At 38.1% G+C, this 24364-nt stretch overlaps 1 protein-coding gene across 8 annotated transcripts in view; it reads left to right on the top strand.

The window, feature by feature from the left end:
- The window catches only part of PPFIA2 (PPFI scaffold protein A2), a 356055-nt gene extending 332916 nt beyond the window's left edge, over window positions 1-23139 (top strand). For 7 of the 8 annotated variants that reach the window (XM_076333728.1, XM_076333708.1, XM_076333774.1 and 4 more), the window contains 11 exons: window positions 2154-2235; window positions 6363-6563; window positions 9232-9294; window positions 10741-10770; window positions 12404-12579; window positions 13445-13542; window positions 14638-14813; window positions 14908-14976; window positions 15937-16096; window positions 17773-17865; window positions 21696-23139. In XM_076333728.1, coding sequence (XP_076189843.1) covers window positions 2154-2235; window positions 6363-6563; window positions 9232-9294; window positions 10741-10770; window positions 12404-12579; window positions 13445-13542; window positions 14638-14813; window positions 14908-14976; window positions 15937-16096; window positions 17773-17831 — 1114 coding nt within the window. In that variant the 3' untranslated portion in view covers window positions 17832-17865; window positions 21696-23139. The remainder of the gene's footprint in view (window positions 1-2153; window positions 2236-6362; window positions 6564-9231; window positions 9295-10740; window positions 10771-12403; window positions 12580-13444; window positions 13543-14637; window positions 14814-14907; window positions 14977-15936; window positions 16097-17772; window positions 17866-21695) is intronic. The other variant, XM_076333719.1, reaches the window with a different exon arrangement.
- Window positions 23140-24364: the final 1225 nt, after the last annotated feature.

Here is a 24364-nt window from a genome sequence, read left to right as displayed (position 1 = left end):
GGAAAAATCTGGGATCAGGTTCCTCCAAGGATGGTGCCTCCATGGGACTCCCAGCTGCAGAAGGGGCTGCTCCCTGGGCTTGGGCTGGCTTTGGGGAAGGAGCAAGTTGTACAGGGTTTTGCAGGGTCCAGGCTCTGCCATAGGACACCAAAACTGGCCAAGTGAGGAAGAGGCATCCCTGAAAGCTTGGCTCTCCCTAAGGACAGCCATGCCAGCTCACAGCCCTGGTGGCAGCGGAGTCATGCAACCCCGTTACGGCACCTGAGGGAAGCACAGCGCTGCTGTAGCTTTGCAGGTACCCCACAGAACCATCTCCAGGGGAAGGCTGCAACCCAAATACCTCACCCACAGGTAGCTGGGAGGTGGCTGTGTCTGGCCATGCCTTAATTCTGCTTTCCTAAGCAGCCAAGTGTGTATGTCTCTATTGGCCTTCACTGCTTGTCTCCCTGGGAATACGGGATTTCTGCACCTCCTCCAGCTACTGAAGGTAACATGGTGTTAGTTACCAGAGAGCAACTTTTTCTCATTTTACTGAGGATTTTGCTTTCATAGAAAGCAAAGATAGCTCTACAATGTCTTTGGACATCTGAGTGACAAAGGGTAAGCTATGCTGCAAAGGATGTGTGGGAGGAGAAGCTAGATAAACTTCAGTAATGCTGTCAAGTATTTGTAGTATTACACATTACTACAGCAGAAACATAGCAAGTAAAGCAGCTGTCTTTCTATTAATATTCAGAGCGAGGGATTTAAACACATATGCAAAATTGTTATTTGAGATCCATTTTCTACTAAAGCCAAATTCTCTCAGTCCGGCCTCTCAGCAGTGCAAAAATCCCAAAAGGAGTACTCCTTAGAAGTAAGATCACTCCATCGCTTTTATCTGCTGTGATTTTGTAGTACATATATTTGAAAGGCTGCTAAGGCAGTGAAGAATTGCCAAGGGATAACTGAACCACAAAGGCTGTAGTAATAAAGGACAGAGCAAAATGGAAGCTATAATTCCAAGATTTCCTTGTTATGTGGGAATGCAAGCAAATTTTAACACTACATTAACATAGTCCCTGTCTAATTTGTTTTTCACTACAGCTTGTTGCTGAGAGCATTCTTTTGTGTTTCACTCAGTAGGACGCAGCTGAAAATATGTTGTTAAATAGCAGGAAAAAAAGACTTTTGAAGGACTACTTTTTCTATGCCTCTACCACAGTGGGTTCTTTATTCCTGCTCCAGGAATAAAAATGTCTGGTCAAATGGTTGAACATGTTTAATGTGGAGCATTCTCCTGATAGTCTAGCTGACTGGCCTATACATAACTTTACCAAATATTTAATACCGCTGTATTAAAAGTATATTTTAAGCTTTAAGAATGATGTTTTACATAACACTCATTGCAGTCCAGAGAAGCTGCAGATGCATGGATTGGTATCTGATCAGCTCAATAGAAATATATCTATATATATACGTATATGTATAAAATTGAGAAACCACAAAATTCTATCATTTTAAAAATGTATAGATCAGTAAACCACATGGATTTCTTTTGTATATAAACAATAATAATAAAAAAATTAACATGGAACTATTAAAGATACAGCCAACTCTTAATTAGCCATGGATGGCTTCTTGAAGATGCAGAATAGCTGTACTCCAGAAACCCTAGAATTGTGCATAGCTGGTCCAGCAGGGTTTAGCGTTTCAAACACAGAGACCTCTCATACCTGGCTGCATTACATCCATGCTTAGCTCAGGTCTAGAAGTTGGCAATTCTGGGCCTTTCTGGGTCATTACCAGACCAGAGCTAAGCTAGTCTCAGGAGGAATCCCTCAGTTTTCTCTCTTCACCAATGTCTTCTATTATATGGTGATCCTTTTATATAGGCTATCCCAATTCTGTATTGCTTCAGCTAAGAACAGACAGAAACCTCACCTTTTGTATGTTGGGTGTTTAAAGGGATGTCAAAATGCACCAAGAAAAAAAAGAAGAGTTGGGAATAGATGAATACATTCAAAAAGGGGAAGGAGCTGTATTGTTCGCTGGTGTTTTCTATGCCTGTCGTTGTGCTTCACTGTTGTTACACTTAACAAAAAGGCACGGTTGCATCTATATTGTCCCTACACATACCTCTGCATATTTAACAATTTTTGATCCGTTTCTAGACATGAACTTCTGGAAGAAGCTCGGAGAAAGGGTTTGCCTTTTGCACAGTGGGATGGGCCTACAGTGGTTGCCTGGCTGGAGGTAAGCGTTGGCCATAACTTGGAAACATGAGTCACATTTGCAGGCTGCTTCTGTGTGCTCGTCCTTACAAATTCTAAAAGAGACTGTTAAAGTCTCTTCCTCTTTCCCCTGCGCACTGTGCCATGAGCACTAAGCAGATTTTGACGCTGAATGGTGTAAATCAGAGACTAGAGCTGAAAAAAAGTAAGACGGGATTACACAGGGGGGTGAAGACAGGAAAAAAGGGTTATCAAATGCACTTGAACCTCAAATTTTTGGAATCTTTTAATTTCTCATTTCTAAATATCTAGGAACTCCACAGACAGAGTTTATGTAAGATGATGTGCTAAGGAGAAAACAAAAATTAGCTATCAAACTTTATTTGAGGTTAACACAAAAGCTGCATCTTCAGAATTTTTAATAAATTTAAAGAATTTGTAACTTTCTATCTTTTTAAAATGTAATGGGAAAGAGCTGATTTACCTAGATATCACGCAGAACAGGAAGAAGTGGTGTTCCTCTTGGCACTTTCACCTGGGGTGTGCGAGATCCAGGTTGAAATCTCTCTGATTTGACAGGCAGTGCCTTCATCTCTGAAATCCGATCTGCAGAGAGTTTTCCCTTCAATTAAAAAAAAAAAAAAGGACCCCCTCCAAAGCTTTAACAGGAATATGTTCAGGCGATAAATGAAGGATGAGGAACAAAAGCAACTAATGTCTACAAAATTTCTGCTTCGTGTTGGAATTGCTGAAGGTACCTATTGAAAAAGATTAAATGAAAACTGCAGAAAGGCAGTTCAAGTGTTTGCACATGACCTTGGAAAACGGGATATCATCTTCCTTCCAAAAAAATCTCTGTTCATATGGAACATTCATTAATTTGGCCACTACCTGACTTTTTCATATGACTTTGAGAGTTCGGTAACTAGATTTGTACCAGTCAGAAATAGTCAATATTACAGTTAAAGCTGATTTGCTGGAAAGGTGAACATACAAAGGTCTATACATTTCTGAATACTGAGAAAAATCTGCCCTTGATGTCCTCCAGGGTGATCCAAAATTTGAAGACATATCTGACAAGTTAAGCCCTAATCCTTTTTTGCCTTGATTCTTAGCTGCAAAATAGGATATGCTTCCCTCTGTCTCAGAGAGGGGCTGTAAAGAGAAATCGATGTCTACGAACTTCTTGGAAAATATAATGAGAGTAGCACAGGAAAGCCCATGAGGAAGTTTATGTTGCAGTATTCAATGCAGATTGAATACTGATGATAAAAAGGTATGAGGGCAGAAGTACTGAATTTATTCAGTGAGCATCAGTGCATTCAGTCAGCAGATGGACACTCTGTGCATTTCATACTCTCCTGGGGAAAATATAATATGTCACCCTTGGACTAAAAAATGCAATTAATATTAAAGGAGACAAAGGCCCAAATTAAAGAAGTATATGTGATCACAATTGTGACATTTCCAAACTTTTCAGGGGTTAACTTCTCAACCTTAGCATTTATTCTAGTCATTTGTATGTAGCACAGACATAGTTGAGATACATTTTAAGAACTGTGGGTTTTCTTAACTAATTCTGGAAAAGTATAGCAATCTTGATATCTGGGTTCTCTGCCTAGAACAATTACTGTGCCCTCTTTTTAGAGACTGTTTTCATCTAACTGCATTTTCTGGCAGAGACAGCTGTTTGTTAAAGAACTAATTTACCTAATTTGTTAAAGAACTAATTTACCTAATGAGCGGCAAACATTTGAATCTCTTTCTGCAGGGTGAATAACTCCAGTATTTACACTTCCCTGCTTTTTCAAGTGCATGTATGAAAAAAAAATTAAAGTCAAATTAAATGAGAATATTAAATACAGTTTAAAGCTATGCATAGTTTCCTCATGGCTCTTTGTTTAAGTGCAGCTGGGTATAATCTACATAATTTTCTTTTTAATTTTTTGACTTTCATGAAACTTTGTATTTCATTACAGTTAGTTGGGTAAGGTTCAGGCTAGCATTGGATGGGGGGCAGTGGCTCATCCCATCAGTGGGAAGGGCTTTTTGAAACATGATGCAGTCGTTCCTCAAGCCCTATGATACATCAGGAGTCAGTACAGAAAAGCCTGTCTGAGCTCTTTTGGGATCTGACATTCAAGTCTGTTTTCTCTGTGAGATAAAAGTGATCTAACAGCTGTCTTTTAAGTAAGTATGTCCCAGATAAGGTATAGGCTTGTTGACAACCACACAGTACTTCCCTGTACTGTGAGAAATTAATAAAAATCCTTTCAGTTTGTCTCTGCTTTCCAGATTTGCTGGTGAATTTACTGATGGCATATTTTTTTAATAATTTCTTTGACCTTGTGTCCTCTTTTAGTAATCCATTATTAAGAGAAAAAATTAAAATCATGAAATCAGCTAATTCTGATGGCCTATTCAAGATGCACAGAGAGATAGAGTTCTCGATGACTTCACTTACGGTCACAGATGCTCTATTCCACTGAAATTCAAACACAGGTAGTCGTTAATTGCCATCTACCCAGAATTAATAAAAAAAAAAATCTGAAAATGTAGAATATAATGGCTATTATCACATAGCATCACTGCATTGTATGCTGATGGACAGGTTTCTATTTCAGAAACAGTAGAATAGAATAAGATGCTACTACAAGCCATTAATAACTAATCGATACGTTTGAAAAGTGCTTTTGACAGCTTATGTTTGAAGGAATATTATATAGCAGTACAGTGAGGTACAACAGACCTATACTTAAGAAAATTAGGTAGCTGTATAAATGTGTATATAAATTTTGTGTATACAGAAGTATGTACACTCAGATACATTGAAGGTTAAGTAGTGAAGGGTGATTTATGCACTTCAACACTCAGTGTCGCAAAATCTAGAATATTAGCTGTTTTGCTGCCCAGTGGAAATCTTTTGTTATATGTTATGCTGCTTCATCCCAGTGGGGAGAGCTATGTACTAAAAAATGTAATTCACAGCACCAACCCACGTGCGATAGTGATCTGGAAAAGAGTGAGGAGGGACTACTCTCCAGAGAGAAGCATCTTCTTCTTTCAGGTTTCACAGAGCCTAGCAGTCTCCTGGAGTTAAGCGCCTAGCGAGTTATGTCTTTGTTTTTCATTGTGTTATTCCCCCAAATCTCAGTGATTATGGCATTCACTGCTTATGTCCTTCTCACACTTTTCTCTATAGCCTAATGTATTTCACACTGTGACAAAAACTTCCCACATGTATATATCCCTGCTATGGAATTATCTCCTTTGGGAGCAAAGATCTGTAGACACCGACAATCATATTAATGAGGCAGCACAAAATGAGAAAGCTGAGAAAACCTAGAAGAATGCATACTCAGTAGGTCCCAGGAAAGACTGCTAGAAGTGGAGAGTACCTCTTACAAGAAAAGAGTAAAAGTGGTGAAGCAAGGGGCTGTTGCTGACCTAGGCTAGTAAGACTAACATAAGGAGAGGAAAAGCATGAAGTGGCAAGTACGTATCTTCTAAATCCACAGGTGATGTAGCTGTGTTTACATTTTGCTACAGCTTCTAACCTGTATGTCTAGCTAGGATATGGCACCATACCAGACTGCTCCCAAACTTACAGTAAGCTCAGTCCTCACTAGGTTGGTTATCTGCACTGTGCTTGATTTATTTCTACCAAGAAAATAAAAGCAGAGAAGAGTGAGAGTATGCCCCGTGAGTACACTGTGGGGACTAACATGGAAAGAGAGAGAAAGCCATTTTAGTACAAAAGTGAAAAAATTACTTAATCAATTCCTCTTAGATTGTTTTCTGTATTTCATAAGACTATCAAATGGGCAGTAACACTGACTTGTGCCACTACTTGATCATTAAAGGCCTGGGAAAGGAGTAGCCCAGGTGATGGAGACAGATAGCTCTAAAAATAATTCAAAGCATCCCTTCCTTTAAAGTTCTGGTTAAAACAAAAGCAACAAAAAGAGTTCATGTGAAGCCATGGCAGTTTCAAAAGTTCTGAAACAATTTCGTTTTATTAAAGACTATGATGGTTATACTCATTTGTGTGTATTACCATGCTTATTCAGATTGATAGGTGCCTTGATGATTGATTTCATCTGAGAAATGAAGCAATGCTTTGGATGAATGTGTCCTTTCTCTCAACAGCTCTGGCTAGGCATGCCAGCCTGGTATGTTGCTGCCTGCCGTGCCAACGTGAAGAGTGGAGCTATTATGTCTGCTTTGTCCGATACTGAGATTCAAAGAGAAATTGGAATCAGCAATCCTCTTCACCGCTTAAAGCTCCGACTAGCAATCCAAGAGATGGTATCACTGACAAGTCCATCAGCACCTCCAACATCCAGAACAGTGAGTCCTGTTCAGCTGACTTTTTCTTTCCCACTTCACCCTGCAGGAGTCTGCAGAAAGACTTTTGTAGTACGAGAGTGGCTCTATGGTAACACACACTTCACAATCAGTGGGAACTGTCCTACAGAGACCTAGAAGGACCTGTTCATCACTCGCTTGATTGTTGATAGATGATATTTTTCCTTTAGCAGATATTCTTATTTTTTTAAAGTCGTGCTTTTGATTAACCTTGATGTTATCTAAATGATCAGTATTGAGCATCTTATTTGTAATTTTGCCTGCATTTTTGCCTTTCTCTTCCTTCAAGTCATCTCTCCCAACCAAATCAAATTGTGTTTCTCTTTCTTTTTTTTTTGTTTTGTTTGTTTCTCATTTTTTTTTTTGTTGGGGGGGGTGCACAATGCAGGAAGGGGGAGAGGTTATGTAGGAACACAGCTCTTTTGAATCTTGTTTCCATTCCCCTTTTTTGCATCCTGTCAAATGTTATCTAATCTGAGTCAACTGGCTTTAGGTTCTTCATGCTTTTAAGAGAAGCAGTGATTGGAGGTGTGAAAGGAGAGTCTGGAAGGAAGAATTAGAGCGTGTGCATTCAGTGACGAAGGGGGACAGTGGCAGCAGATGGGAAGGAAGCAGATAAAGAAGAAACACAGGGATACAGGTCTGAAAGGAAAGGCAAATATATCAAAAAGAGCAAGAAAGTATATTAGGGGAGAGTAAGAATGTATGTGCTATAGATAGAAAGCACCTTTTACTGGAAAATGAAGAAAAATAGGCCAAACTGATGAGGAGAAAAAGAAACAAGATAACAAAAGGGGAGTTTCAAGCTGAGAGGCTGATGGTGATGGCTATGAAAGAGGCAACAGAGACTGTAACAACAAAAAAAAAAAGCACAAGAAAAAAACCCAGATCAGATGGGACACATGGCACAGAAGTGAAGGACAAAAACTACTACTCAAGTAGTGCAGCCGAGACTTCTAATACTAAGATAACAATAATAATTATGTTAATAAAAATAATATTTGTATTTTGTAATCTCTCATCTTCATGGAATTCATGGAGAATCTTCTGGTGGAAATGAGAATTGAGATACCTTTGAGGAGTACCAGAACCACTGAGTTATATGAGCAACTGGGCAACAGGACTCTAATGTTCCTATTGACTGGCCTTTTATCTTCACATTGCTAAGGTTCTTTATACATTATAGTTCCCCATCTGATATTTTCTTCCCTCAGAATGGTTGTATATGTCATAACCTTAATGAAGGTTAATGTCCTGGTTTCAGCAGGGAACACTGTAAGCACGTGGCGCTTGCCTTGGCGGGTTTGTGGGAGTGTGATATAATCGATCTGCCAGGCCTCCCCATATTAATATTTCAGCCATCGTCCTCCATACCAGAGAGGCTTTAACCGCTTGGCTTGCTTGATCGCAGCGCATGTTTCACATTCATGGATAACCTGCACAACAGTGTCCATGGTCAAGTCCACCCCTCGATCACGAGCCCATCTGTATGTTGCATCTCTTCTTTGATGACCTGAGGTGTCATGGGCCCACTGAGCTATAAATAATTCACCCTTATGTTGCCAGTCCAGATCCACCTGAGCCACTTCAATCTTAGCAGCCTGATCCACCTGCTGGTTGTTTTGGTTCTTGTTTGTTTGTTTCTTTGTTTGAAAAGATGAAGTCCCATTGCTACTCCTGTCACACTTTCAAACATTATAGTTCCCCATCTGATTTTTCTCCCCTCAGAATGGTTGTATATGTCATAACCATGGTAATACTATGAATCGTAATGGATTTCACCTAAGTAAAGCAGTATAGACTCAACATGGTGTTGAATTACTAAACAAAATTCATTTTGATTTTAAGAGCATAAGAGCATATTTCAAAGCAAGTACATTGACAGTTAAGAAATGAAAAAACAGTACATTCAAGCTGGAAACATTGGGAATAATTTTGCCTTGGTTTTTTAATTCTCCCTGAGCAATTGGCAGCAGAAAGCTGCCCTGCCCCGGCACGTGCATTTCTGAGTCCCAAGTCTTTCTGCCTCCCCTCTTTCTCAGGAAAGGAGTTAATTTACTTCAGCTCTCAAGAAAACACAGCACATTTCACCTCATGCACAGCAGAATTCCACAACCCCTCCCTGCCTCATCTCATTTTCCTAGTAATAATCTGACTGAAAACAATAGGATGAGGAAAAATAGTTTTACAAGTGAATTTTCTTGACATTTTTGATTTACAGAAACATGGGGGAAGTAATAATTATTTAGATTACAATATAGGCATGTGATGTGTGCAGAATATTTAGGCTGGAAGATTTTTGAGAACTGAAGCTTACCTCCAGACAGAGCTATGAGCCAAAGGTTGTATTTGCCACTTGTGTGTGAAATGCAGCTTTAATTATTATTCTTTCCTTTGTGACGGTGCTCTGCCGGATTTCATCCATCTGTTCTAGTTGAAATACTCCATCACGTCTGTTCAGAATCCTCTAACGAAAGATACAAAACAAGTTGTCTAAAGTTGTCTCTAGTTGCAGCTCGGTAGAGGCAAGAACGTGGTTGTGCTGATGGTGATGCTATACGCTGTTAACTTACAGTGGTGCTGCCTTTCTTCTTTACCACTGCTTACCTAATGTGGATCCTACCTGCCTCCCTGCGGGCCTTGTCCATAGCCCTCAGGCAACGTTTGGGTGACCCATGAAGAAATGGAAAATCTTGCTGCTCCAGCTAAAACGGTTAGTCTTTCCACTTCCATTTAAAATGGTTATAGTGCTCAAAGCAGAACTAGGATGTATCTGCTTTAACGCAGATGCCGTATCTTCTGTAGGACGCTTCCCAAGCATGCCATTAGAAAGTCACAGGGAGAAGTGAAATTGAATTTAAAGAACAGTTACATCATTTCTCAGCAAAAGCCATTACAAACTGTATTGCGATCACAAAAATTGTGTGAACCTAAAACAAGTATTGGAGTTTTACAGTACATAATAGTTTCACTGCCAGTGTGAAACCTCATTTAGTGAAATGAAATTGTCGCGGTTACAGGTGCAACATCTCCCCTAGACTCTACTCCCTAGTACCTCTTCTAAACATAGTTTTATATCTGCTGAAGTAGAAAGAAATAAGAAAAGGCTTGAGAATGGTGCTTTACACAACTCAGTGTTTTCATTAATGCTGAGTCTTTCATGTCCATACTTGTGTATTCATGCTCTTTGATTTAGGGTGCATGGAATGGGTCATTTATGGATTGATTTTTGTCAAACCTCTCCCTGCTTTGGGGAGACATAAATAAATACTAACAGATTTTATTCAATAGTTCTGAATTTTTCTTTTACTTGGAACATATGTTATTTTCGCGTTTGTTTTTAGTATTACGTCATAACAACTCCATAACAGTGCTTACAAAACATGATACAATCCTACAGTGAGATGTCTGAAAAACCTATCTTCAGTCTGTAAAACTTTATAGTCAGCCCAATCCATAAATGGTGGGGGAGGTACTGAAGCTAAATTTTGATGCAATAAAGACTTATTTCTTAGAAATTTATGCTTGCTATACTATTTTAAGTTTTCTCATGAACATTTATGAAGCTGATTCTCATCAGTATTTTTTTTTTTTTACAACTGAGCTCATTTTCAATTTTATTATTGTTGGTAAAGATAAATACAAATATAACAACACTCAACTGACCAGAAGTAGAGTTGATTCTGTTTAACTGACCAGCCAGAAAAATATAGTTTTGCCTTAAAAATGTTATATAAAAAGCTCCTTTACAATACATTCACAAGAAGACAGCTTTTTATTGTGAAAGTTGCAAAATCTAACTAGAAACAAAAAATGGCATCTCTAATGCCCAATTTTGTAAGTAAGTGTTTGTGTTTTGATTGTGAAACCATAAAAAGTGTTTAAGATAATGCTGTAAAGTTTCACCAAGCTATAATGATTTTGTACCTTGAAAACTTAGCTAGATTTGCCCTACTAAGATTTTATGGGTTTGGTCTTGTAATTTTTAAGGTAGTTTAGCCCAGGGCATTGCCACTGACTGAAGTTATTTTATCGGCATATTTTACCTGTATGTTTTCATTTGTACTAAGGTTAACATACACATGAAAACCACATCTTTTTATAACTCATTTTTATTGTCTTTTTACCTGCTTTACTAATTGCTTCCTGCTGATAACAGAAAGAGTCTGAAGAAGGCAGCTGGGCTCAGGTATGACCCTTTCACGTGATTTTTTTGAACGGAGAGCTCATAATAATGTAACTAACAGTGTATCAATAGGCATAGAGGAGTATAGTGTTGTGACAGTATCTCAATGATTGAATTATGATTTACACATTTAAGAGTTCTTCTAATACAAAGAAAATATTCTCTGGACAGGTTTGCTAGGTAAAGCACAAAGAGGTACATATGCTGTAAATATTTTTCTTAAAAGAAATGGCTACATTCCAGAGACGACTTCTACCTCCCAGCTAAATCTAGAAAAAATATTTTCCTCATTTTTTAGAATAGGCTAATAAAGTATGCCAAGAGTTTGAGATCTAACATTTCTAAAATTACACCAGATTTTTTTTAGAACAATTGTATAAATCACACCCAAGTAGTCTTGTATAATTAGGAACAAAATTTTTCACTTCAGTTAGACTATCAATTACTTATATTTTTCAGCTTCTTTCTCTCCCTCTAATGTATGCACACTCTTACACAATCTCACTGTCTTTACTTATGGCATTCCTTTTCTCTTCAAAATCTCACAAGAATGAGAGATGAGGGGACTATATTTTCCCCCATAGAAAATATATCCGGCTCGCACTGTGTTATCCTTTTGTCTATAATGACAGGAGACATTAAAAACAAAACCAAAAAGATAGGCTTGAAAGTGATACTCAAAGCTGAGCACGATCCTATTGAGGAGGTGTTAATCTTGAAATTTATGAGTTCTCTTTTCTGTTAAGTTTCAGTAATACCAAAATAATTCTCAATAGTGAGATGTAAAAGCTATCTATTTTGCATCTTAATTGTGCAACCCATATAAAAATAGCTCAACATGCATGTGGTTTTTTCATATACTTTCTTCCCCACCCTATTGAAATTTCAGCTGAACAATGAAGTAGCTTAATGCCTGAATGCTAGCTTCTAGGAGGAATCCAGTTTGCTCCTATCCCAAAGAATTAATTTATTGAGCTCCGCATATGATGCACTTAAGTTTAAGCTGTTCACAGCTGAAAATATCTCATTAATAGAATGTATTTGGTCACCAGCTCTGACTGATGGTGCACGTAAGCTTGGCTGACAAACAACTGAAATTAACTTTTAGTCTCAAAAGGACTACAGGTGTGTAACCATGAAGTATCATTAGAACCTATTTAGGAAATCCTAGCCCCCACTAAACAGTGACACAAACTTCAGTTGATTCCCTGGGGCCATGTTTGTATTGCCAAGTTCAGTGTAGGAGTTGCCTAGCATAAATATTCTAGAAGGTAAATTGAAAGCAAGTAAGATTATAAAACAAACACATTTTGATTGTGTAATAAGTTTGCTTGCATTTAAAACTCAAAATTGAAACTATGATTTCTTATTACAAAAAATTAAAATTTACAAAGCTAGAAAACAAGATATAACAGGCAAAACTGCTATCAGTAACAAATATCTCATAGAGGCTTCCACCTCCAGTGTCAAAACAATGCAAAAACAAAATGGGGGGGGGGGGGTTGACAGGATTTCTAAGCTAGGAAGTCTCACTAGAAACGAGCATCGCAGATAGATATTCTGTCTTCAGTCTGTGGTGCAAACTTGAACAAACTCAAGAATTTATTCCCCCTCCCCCCTTTCTTTTCCCCTGCAGACCCTGGCTTATGGTGATATGAACCACGAATGGATAGGTAACGAATGGCTCCCCAGTCTGGGTTTACCTCAGTACCGAAGTTATTTTATGGAATGCCTGGTAGATGCGAGGATGTTAGATCATCTGACAAAGAAAGATCTGCGTGTGCACTTAAAAATGGTGGATAGCTTTCATCGGTATGTTTGCATAAAGACTACATGCATACAGAATTTTATGTGTCTGACATAGTGCTCAGTGCTGCACAGAATAAAACCACTTACTTTCTGTTGTTCTGGCTTGCAAAACCACACAGAAAAGTGAGTGGTAAGTGTCAGAAATCTGAATTGAGATAGATTCCTTTAGTAATAGTAACCACATTGCAATTACGTCTCTCAAAACTAAGATATTGGTACAGATACATTTCATAATGAGCAGGGAACCATTAACATACAAATAGCGCCTTGACAATACAGAAACAGTAATAATTTATTAAGTAGTTTAAAGTATCAGAAAATGGTAGACTAAGCTTTGAAGCCCTGAGATCTCATAATAATAAAAAGCTATTGTGTGTAGCACATAAAAGCTGTTAACAGTACAAGCAAATTTACAGTTGTTCAGGTTATCTAGGGATACAGCCAGGAAGCTAAATTGGAAATATGGAAATAAAAGCATTTAGACTTTAGGGAGAATGACGTCTATGTGACAAGAAGTGGATTTTTTTTTTTTTTTTAATATACTGTCTGATCTGTCACTTTTTTGAGGCCTGATTTGACAAAACATTTCACAGCTCGCAAGGGCTGACCTTTTCTGAATAAGATTTTTAATGTTTTGGGTTTCTTATGCTAGAACATTTATTCAAACATACTCATTTTGGTTTTGTCCATTTCATTTTTGAAGTCTGTGGAGTTTTTCTTAATGGTTTGCTCTCCCCTCTGTCCTCAAGATTTGCTACATGGGCACCATGAAACACCTCATGTGAGATGCAGGAAATACATCCTACATATGTTCCCATCTTCAAAATTATCTTTATTAACTCTGTAAATGTTTCTCTTTAAATAACAGAACAAGCTTGCAATATGGAATCATGTGTTTAAAGAGGTTGAATTATGATAGAAAAGAACTGGAAAAGCGAAGAGAAATGAGTCAGCATGAAATAAAAGGTGATAGTTCCTGGGAATGAATACTGGGAATGTTTCTTCTTTTGAAGCTTGACACTGTTAACCCCTTGTCATGCCATTTTAGCAAAGCATTTAAGCAGGTGCTTTAAGTAAAACTAATGTAAGTCCATCTGTCTTCAGAACACAAAATATCTCCTTAAATTAGGCACAGTTAAGTACTTCGCTAAACTGGGGCTGCATTTCTGAATGGCGGTTTGATACATACATTTTGCTAAATTGGGTTTTGGGGACAGCTCTTACCCTAGCTTCTTTCAGTCTCAGAAGCAGAAGGCCAAATAGCCAATGGGACGTGCTGGGGGCAACACTGGGAAATCAGAGCGCTCAGGACCCTAACACTGTGCTCCTGCTTTCGAAAACCTTTGCCTTCGATTTCTTACTTCAAAATGTGTATCATAGAAAATGTTGCTTGGAGGGGTGGCCACTGAGGCAGTTGATTGGTATGTAAGAATAGTTTCTAACAGAACTGGCCTTGTTAGATGATTTAACAGGCGATTTAAAAGTACTGTTCTGTGTAAAGCTCTCTAGAGCAGCTGCAGGCTCACTGCACAGTTCCTTTTATATATAACTATTAGGGTTGTTTGTCTGAACTAAAAATAGTTTTAGTCTCTAAAATTGTGAACTCATCGTTTGCTTTATGGCATGTTATAAAACAGTAGGTGCTGACCCGACTTTCAAAATGTTTAATACAAAACTCTCCAGTGAAGCCTTGAGGAACAGGTATTTCTCCTGTGCCCTTGCACTGTTAAACTGTAAAATCTTGACTAGAAGAATTGAAAGGGGTATCTATAGGAGCCGGGAGGAACTGCATTCTGGAGATGCCCTCTGGAGGCACCTTTCTCCTTTGGAAACATTATTTAGAATAAACATTTAACTTGAAGGTAGCTAAAAATCACACAGTTCCTCCCACACCTCGGGTTTTGAATAGGGGATACTGCTGCCATTCAAGCTATATGAATAGTTTGCTGGCATTCCTCATTTTAGAAATCAAGCAGTATGACCTCCACAGTGCATGCACAACCTGTACAGTTTGGAAGTTCTCGGGTATCAGGAGACTGAACCGGTGTTATGTCCTTACAGATGTGCTGGTATGGAGCAATGATCGAGTCATACGCTGGATACAAGCTATTGGCCTCCGAGAATATGCAAATAATATTCTAGAAAGTGGTGTACATGGTTCACTTATAGCACTGGATGAAAACTTTGATTACAGCAGTTTAGCTTTATTATTACAGATTCCAACACAAAACACCCAGGCAAGTTTGCTCCTGCTACTTCTGGTTAATCTGTACCCATTATTGCCTTTTATTCCTCTTCAACCATTTTAATTTTTTGCTTTGGTATCTCTAGGCACGGCAGATCCTTGAGAGAGAATACAACAACCTTTTAGCACTAGGAACTGAAAGACGACTTGAGGAAGTAATTCATTTTATTTTCAGTATTTATAAAATATCACAGTAAAATATAAAAATTAAATTGAATGCATGAAGACATGATAATTCGCACATTGTTAAAAAGAGTCAGTTACAGCTTTAAGAAAAAATTAGGAAATGCCAGTCAAGGCTTTTAAAGTAACCTCAGTATGGCTACATATTCATATCATTTTGGATGCTAAATTTGGCACTGCACTCTTACCTTAAGATGAACATTTTCCATAGGGGAAACATGCAGAAAGGAGTGGAAGTTTCATTGGCCAGAGCAAGTGGCGGGGGGGGGGGGGAATGCCTGTGCAACCTATTCTTTAGGACACTTACACCCTTTAAAAAAAAAAAAAAAAAAAAAAGAAAAGTGGATTTTTGGTGGGTTTTTTTTTTTTTTGGTTCTTCAAAGTTAATCAATATGTAATAGAGTGGGATTTGGGGCAGTTATCTAGGACGGTGAATCTCAAATCCACCTATGGAAAACATTCATCTTAAGGTAAGAGTCCAATGAAAAAATGTTCAAGTCTTGGACTTCTGCTTGTGAGGAGGAATAAAACTTTTAAGGACTTGCTGAAAATGTGAGATGCCTAGGAATTCTGTGCATGCACATGAGTGTTTATTTCTTTATTAGCACTTTATGTAAGCTTCCTAATGCAGTAACAAACCACTGCACTTTGTGTCACTGTATTTGGAAGAGATCTGACTTTCTTAAAAGTTCTACTTCCCTCTACTATATCGAGCCAGAGATTTAAGAAGAGTTTTCCACCCTAGCATTTAATATTTGTAAAGCATTTACTTTTACAAGAGTGTCTCAAACGCATTGCAGTTACTGGATGCAGTGCAACAGAGCAGGGTAGTTGTTGTGGAATACATTTGACAATGGGAGAGGCAGCAGACAGCGGGATAATTAATCAAAAAATTTCATTTTGCTTTATCAAATACAACTCTGCGTTGACAGAGCGATGACAAGAACTTCAGACGTGGCCCCTCCTGGCGACGACAGTTTCCTCCGCGTGAGGTTCATGGGATCAGCATGATGCCGGGCTCCTCAGAAACGCTGCCAGCTGGGTTCAGATTAACCACAACATCAGGGCAGTCACGGAAGATGGCGACTGATGGTATGCAGCCATTTCTGCACTTACCATTGAAAAGCAAGAGGCTTATTCTAGCATGCTAAATTGACTTTTAGTGCATGTCTGTCTTGCACCAGAGCGGCTGCGTTCACATAACTAGGATGAATGGAGTCTGGGAGAGTTGAATTAGGGAATGGAAAAGCACTGACTTGGCATACTATTGATTTTTCTCAGGTTTGCTTCAGACTGTCAGTGTTTACTTTAAAAAAAAAAAAAAAGGCAATCTAGCCATCCTAGATCTGCAAAGGAAACATTCAGAACAAGAGGAATTAATTTACTGACTTTCATCTAAGATTGCATATAATATCTAAGCAAATTTTTCAACTCATTAGCCTCTCTAGCAGGTGGAGCCTATTTTAGAGAATGAACTTAGAAAGGGCTATCACCTTTATTTTCCTATTTGACTTTCAAACTAACTAGCTTAGCCTTGACCATCAAATAACTCAAGTTGCTAACAATTAATAACAATCAGACGGGTAGTATAGTTAGCATATACTGAATTTCAGGTACTAATTGAGTTACTGTATACCAGTCTTAATTTTCTCTGGAAATCTTTTAATTTCCAAAAGATGCACTAACTCAGCAATGATTGGAAAAGTAACAGGCGTATCATAATTAAAAAATAAGTAAAATTTAAAAATCATTGTAAGAGGGCAGGCGGGAGGGACAAATCCCATTGCGGCTATTCCTCCAGGTATATGGATGATAAAGCCATGTATACCTGCCTGAAGTTCTGAGAAGTACCAGTACACAGATTGGCCCATTTCAATACTGCTGTTTATTTCCTCATGAGAGAATTTAGGTCTATGAATAGACTTGTCTCAAAGTAATTTAATACACTGCTTGTAGTGATTACATTCTGTAACTCTTGAATGAACTTGGTATGACAATATTGCCATCTAAATTCCATTAAAGTTTCTCACCTTTAAAAACAGTACTTTATAGTTGCAGTTACAGATGGAATAATTTACTGATTGCATCACTGAATTTCATTAACTCCACTGCTCATGTGCACGCTTTGCTTTTAATCCTGCACTTTTTGGCAATGATGAAGCTGTAAGACAAGAATCCATTCCAAGGCAAATTCCATGTACAAATAAAGGTACTAGCTCCCTAGGCATTTCCATGGCCCACATTACTGTAGTAGCTAAGAACCTTACAAACATTCATGGATTTCGTCTTCTAGCCATGCTATGATGTAGAAGATGATATTCCCATTTTACAGATGGGGAACTAAGGCACAAGGGAGATTTAGTGATTTACCTGAGGTCTTCCAGACAGTTTATTATTGAGCTGGGTGCTGAACTCAGTAGACTTAAAGATAGGTAGCTCTGAAGACCTATATCTTCATCCAGGATTTGGCTTCCTATCTCCCAGTGCTAAGACCACTATAGTATTTAAACAGCATGATAGGTACAGTATTAGGACTTCCGACAAAATAAAGACAAAATTGAGTTTTAAACCGTATTCACTTAAGACGGATTTCAATAGTACACCAGACATGAAGAAACTCAGAGTTCGGAACTAGACCATGCCCAGATCATGTCACAGAAAGCCACAGAGCAGTTTAATAGCCACCCTTCCAGTGGGAAACAGACTGATTTATTTTCTTCATGATTCTAAAGAGGTTCTGGTTTGTTTCTTCTTTTTGCAATTTGCAGTTGCTTCATCACGACTGCAGAGGTTAGACAGCTCAACAGTTCGCACATACTCATGCTGACAAGGCCTAGCAAAGAAGCCAGCACTGAATTGTTGTGAGTATTCATAAGGGGCCATCATGAAAGCTCTTTATAACTATACACTACACCCAATATTCCTTGGCATTATTCAAGCAAGAGCCAGCATGGAGTAGAGGACCTAACTCAGACTCACTAGGGTGTCATTTGATCATGACAACCATCTCAAGCTCAGTCCAGGAGATGCTACGCTATTCTTTTCCCATCTCAAACAGCAGGTTCTTTCTGCTGAAACCACTTCAGCAGATAAGCCAAAAGATTTCAGACAACTCTGTTCAGATGATAGCTCACCAACCATAACGTATTTTGTATGTTCTCAAACTTAAAGCTAGAATTGGAGAGACAGCAGTAGGCACAGGGAGTGAATTTACTTTATAAGAATTTGAAGTAGTTCTACCAGGAGCTAGGGAGAGAGAAAAAAAAAACTAGTAAAGCAGAAAAGATTTACTTTTTTCTTTCTTTTTTTTTTTAAATGAGAGATATGGCTCGATTTAGAACATCAGGTAGCTGCATAAAGCTAGAACAAAACTTCCCTATACAGAAAATCTTCCAAAGTTATCTATTACAGAGATTCTTGCACTTCTCAAATCATTCAGAATTGACCAGTGGCAAAGAAAGGATATTCTGAGCTGGATGCAACTTTGGGTCAAATCTAGTACTGGAATTCATGTTGCATTTCTCACCACTTATCTTTTGAACATAGCTATGAATCTCACAGATTCGCTCTTCCAGAGTTCTGTGGAAATACACTGTTTTCTGCTGCATCATAAGTTTTGCAAAAAATACTAACATGATGAGCGCTTTCATCAGTATGGCACCATTTCATGCTAATATTTTCTCAGTAAAAAAGTTTTCTTTTCCATTTAGTTACTCAGGGGATTGTAGGGGAGCTGGAAAGAATATTTGGATAGCACCAAAACCTCACCAGGCATTAAACATGCTTTGATAGCTGTTACATATTGTAGGCAAGACATGCCAGCATCTGCAAGAAAGTCCTTTTTTTAGCTTCCCAAGACTGGGAGAGGCCTGGGGCCATCGAGATGTTACTAATTCTGGGCATGTTCAAAAAGTGCTTAGGAACAGCAAATGTTACCAGTGGAAAACATAGACTGCTCAGGATCCTACTGATGATATGGGCTTTACTTCATAGATCTTCAGGAGACTGCAAGAGTATAAAATCTTAATCTAGTAGAAAAGGGAACTTTTCATGCCACCACTGAAAAATAAGCACAGGAGACTTTTTTTTCCTAAAATAGGTAAGTTTAGCAGCTGGTCCTACAAAGATGATGATGAAGCATGTAAACTATATAAATCTTTTTATGTGTACATATGTATAGATTAGAGTTTGGTGTTATGTAAGTAAAGTCAATGACAGTACTCTGCCCGGGTTCAGTGGGGGTAGAGCTGATAGCAGAGATGCACATCTTTTCTCCTATATGCTTCAGAATTGCAACGTTGAAAGCACTAAAGTATGACCAAGAAATTAAGTTCAAACACCAAGCTATCTATTAGGCCAACAGTAATGGGCCAGGCACATGAGCTGGTATTTTCCAATAGGTTTGAAGAGTGCAACAAGGGCAGAAATTGAAAATTGGTATGTTAACAAAAATTAACTTAAGATTATCCAAACTGTGTATTCCCACTGTATTCAAAAATTGTCTAAAAAGTAGCAATCCACAAACAGAAGTAAAGTAGCAAACTTTGCTGGCCCTATATATATATGGGAGCTATGTATTTTGAGCAAAAAGATGTTTATACAAAGTTATACAAGCTATACAAGTTAACTGCAATTTCTATAGGAGTTCAAGTAGTAACTATAGTAGTTTCAAGTATCAGCGGTATGCATCACATCAGTACTTGCTGCTTGTCCACTATTCTGCCAATTACAGTCTAATCTTAAATGCTTGAGAGCTCTATAAGAATATCAAATTTACATCTAAATTGTAAAGGCTAATATATGAGGATGACTGACACTAATATACTACTATTTCTTTTCACTTACTATATACTCCTTTTAGAGAAGCAACAAGATGGTGTGAACTAGAACTTTAGTGTATGCACTGTTCATAAGTGCAATTTCAAAATGTCATGCAGGTTAGAAACCAAACAGCGAGTTAAAATAATTTTGGATTTCAGTAAATCATATAAAAAATATGCAGGGAAAAGATTTCCTTTGTTATTATATCAGATTTGAAAACTTAAATTACCTGAATCTCAAGGATGAACGTGTAAGCAAAAACTGCTCATATGGGGGATGTGAAGTTGATTGAAGGGCAACAGAAGAATTTTCAGAATTTTGTGATCACAGTTCCTGAGTAACCGTTTCTTCATGGAAGGAATTGATTGATACTTGGACAAAAGGGAAGATTATTCATTACAACATGCCTCCTGAAATTTGCCACATCCAGGTCAGACTGAGATCCAGGGCTTGTAACACCTTGCCTAGAATACATCAGTAGTTGTGTTACTCTGGTGACTAAACTACCTGCATGCATAGAATCAGGGACTGATTCTAACTAAGAAGCAGAGGGGATGGATAGCTGGATGAGCTATCATACAACAGCAATATAAGAGAATTTTTTTCATACTAGAGGAGAATATGCATAAGAAGAGCAGACTGAAAAGAGAGCTGCAAACGGGTTGCACGTGGAACAAATGAGATGGCCTGTGACCACAGCAGGCTGTGGATTCTTGTGTTCTGCTACTCACCTTTCTTACAGAGAATGTCAAAGCCTTGTATTTCAAAATAGTTTATGCCAACAATACCAGTTAGGTACAACCTTACAGTGTCTTAGGGTGTTTCTTCACAGCGGCTGGGTTCAATTCATATGCTTTCAAGTTGCATTTCAGGTATTTTTTTTAAAACATTTGTTGAAAGCACCATGACAAGCTGCCAGAAACCATGAACTGACATTCTCAGAACAGTTACATGAGCATAATCTGCGCAGCCCAGTTTGAGTGCACTCTCAAGATCAGAAATTTAAGAACATTTAAGACTGCTGGTGTCTGGCCATTTAATCTTGCAAAGAAGTTTACCACAGAGCGCATGGGACAGGTCAAGCTCTTTGCTCTGGTGGCTGTATGTTGCCCAGCTGAGCATCTGCAATGCCATTACACAGCCAGTGGATTTGGCACTCACACTGTCTAAGCTTTCCCAACACTTTTATGAAATACCTGTCACCACCAATTCAGAAGGCTCAGCCAGGACAGTTTCGTTGCCACAGGCTGGGGCAATAGAACATACAGTTTCACTTTCCTTCTAATGAAATGTGAAAGGGGATTTGGTAAAATCAACTATGTAGTTTATCAATGAAGGGTTCCAAAGAGGATTTGTAAAGACAGATGGAGAAGAGTACCAAAAAGATGTGAATGATAATCTGGAAACAGCTGGTCCATAGCAAAGAAATCATCAGGGTGGAAAAAGGTAAATGCTGTCAAGGTGCAGTGAACGAGGAGAATCACAGAGTATATCAACAAGGTCTATACACTTAAAATGTGTGTTCAGCCTTCTGCCAAACAGGCAAAAGTCTACAGATGCAGGAAACTAACCCCAGTGCTGAATCAAAACATCAAGAAAACAACTTTAAAATGAACATAAGCAGGAGTTTGTTTTGATCTAGGACAAGAATCAGTATACATTAGTAAAGATTAAAATGCATTATTAATAGATTTATGTTGCAGATCTAAAACAACAAATGCATGTCTCCCTCAGATACTCAAAACTCATGTTTTAGTAAACCATGCAATAGCTTAGTTAGTGCTATAATATTTTCTGGTGTCATTGCATCCTAGACCAAATGAGAATCAAAGAATCTCGCTAATTAATGTTTGTTTATTTTTTTCCTTAGATGTCATCTCTTTCTTCTACTTTACCTGAAGTGCACTACCACTGCTTAGGAAAAAGAGCATTAAAACTCTCTACAAGAACAGGGTAATAGGGAAGAGAACACATAAGGTATATCAGACAAACAGATATGATGTTCCTTTCATGTATTGGTTAGTTTAAAACAAGAGTAAAAAATACCTAAATTACTATTAAAAAAAAAAAAAAGAAAAACAAAACCTCCCCCCTTTCTTCTCAGCATCTCTGTCATCAGAAATTTGGCAGTAGTGCACATCCAAAGCTTTTATCAAACGAAGCCACTCATTTTTACATTGTTCCATCTGTTTTATTGTAAAATACTAGACATTTACGTATTTACTGTGTATGTATTTCTTTTAAAATGTGTAAGTTTTATGTAAATGGATATAAATATGATTTTTTAAAAATAAAATCTATGGTACATGGGGTCTCAGTGCAAACATTTGACAATACAGTGTCAATAATACTGTTTGTATCTTTCCATTCCACCATTTTTACAGTTTTTGGATTGTAACAGTCAAATGAATATGTTTAGCAGAGTTAGAAGCTTCAACATGTTCCTACTGAGAAAATCTGTCAATATTTAAAGCTAAACACCTGCCTCTGATGATGTATAATAGAACGACATAACCTGGAACTGGAGCCAAAATGGACCTCTAAAGACAAAATGGAAATGTCAGATATCTATACAGAAGCACCATGATGGCTCACCTCTTAAACAAATAAACCCAGAAGAACTGTTTACAAAAAAAAAAAAAAAGGCAATTTAATAAAACATGATTTATACAAAGGAACAAAAACTTTCTTCTATGTTACCTGCGGACCAAGAAGAATCTTGCTTTACCAAGAGCCACCTTTTCGTTCCAGGATCTTCAGACACCAGCCAGCATTGGAAAATTAAATCTAATATTTGCATAGAATCAGATTCTTGTTTCCAGATATATTCAACAAAGAAAATGAAAGAAAAAAGAAGCCAAACCTCACCATTTCTTCATTATAACAGGGCATTAGACAGGCTCCTGTCTAACATGCTTTTAGCCAAGATGGCCTTGCTGAGACTTCACAAAAGTCAGTTTTATCAGAGGAAATAACTGAAAGACAGAATGATAAATATATAGTGTATAAAAGTTTAGAAGAGCAACTATTACCTGCTGTGGCTTTATTTGGTGGTGTTATTGTTGTTTATTCTTTGTTTAAATGGGAAGTTTCAAAGTAAGACCTATTTAATAGTCATTTACCTATTTGCTATTTTTCTGCTGCTTGATCTTAGCTCAAGACCTGTCTTTTAGTTATTTCTTTTAGCAGTTTGATCTGCAATGTTTGCACGTACATAAACATTTGTTTTGTCTATTTTCATTTGGCAAACTTCAGTCAATCAGATGGTGAAAGGTTTTTCTCCCCCAATGTCAATAAAAAAGAATTCAGTGCTATTTGTGTTTATAAGTCTATTAAGCTTGGTACATACAGTAGCATTAAAATAGCTGGATGCCAGATACTTCTCATAAGCACATTTTGCCACTAACAGGTATGAGTTACGATGGATCTACCGGTCAGAATCTGCCACGAGAGGGAGCACTGAACTTGCTGATGGGTGCGATACGACGGCTTGGGTTAGCACACAACTGTATAAAGCCATGGCTCTTTTACATACAGTTCCTCGGGCTTAACCGTCATCGACGCTGATGTTCCTTCTTCTCCTCCCTCAGCCTGCTTTTGGATTATTTTTTAATCCAGAATGTCACGAAGTAAAGCAATGCAAACACCATTTTCAGTGGTTGCAGTATCATTTGACTACACTTCCCCTCGTAAACGCCAGCTCCCATTTTACAGAATTTCTTTTTCAGCCTGCGTTGTCACAGCTCACGCTCACATTCAGGGGGCAGAGGGAAATGAGGTGTGTTGGGGAAAACAATGAGCAAGATCTTGCGACCAAAGCTGCAGGTATCCTGCCCTAGGAGTACAGCATCCCCAAATTATTTATTTCCATAGTAGAAGAAAACAGACCAGAAGAATTAAAAATATATTTTTAAGAGTATTATTGTGACTTCAGTTTTAATCTAAGGCTAACATATAAAATCTCCTAGTATATCCCTGTCTTCTCCATATGAGCTGAAGCTCTACTCTCAACAGCTAGAAATTGTGGCTATGCTAAATGTTGTCTAGTTGGCTCCAACCCTTTCAGCACACTGGAAATAATTATTACATCAACCTCTTCCAGCCAAGTTTCAATAACTCCCTGACCATTCAAATCTACCCACATGCTGCTTCGCTCTAAAAACAGAATTAAGAAAATCAGTGCTCTCCTACCACTTGTTAAATGAGCTTGTTCTTCCTTGACAGTAAAACCACGTTGCTGGGCAGCACCAGAGCTGTGCACAAGAATGACTACTCCTTCTCCCTTTCACCAGCTCGGCACAAAGCTAAAGCTGTAGACAAAGCATTCTGCAATCACAGTTTCTCAGCAAAAGGCTCCTCTGGAAAACAAAAGCAATGCTCATGAAACAACTATTTTTCCATACTGTACTGCTGCAATAAGGTGGCTTTCTTTGTCTGGGTTTTCTGAATACTAATGAATGAGACATTTGGCATTTCTGGAACCCTCCACAGTACCAGGGCAGTAGCAGAGTGCGTACACCTCACCACTCTGCCCCTCTC

This window comes from Aptenodytes patagonicus, chromosome 1 (assembly GCF_965638725.1).
Source record: "Aptenodytes patagonicus chromosome 1, bAptPat1.pri.cur, whole genome shotgun sequence".
NCBI classification, from domain to species: Eukaryota; Metazoa; Chordata; class Aves; order Sphenisciformes; family Spheniscidae; genus Aptenodytes; species Aptenodytes patagonicus.
The sequence above is the reverse complement of the archived record's forward strand: the minus strand, read 5'-3'. Positions and strand labels throughout refer to the sequence as shown.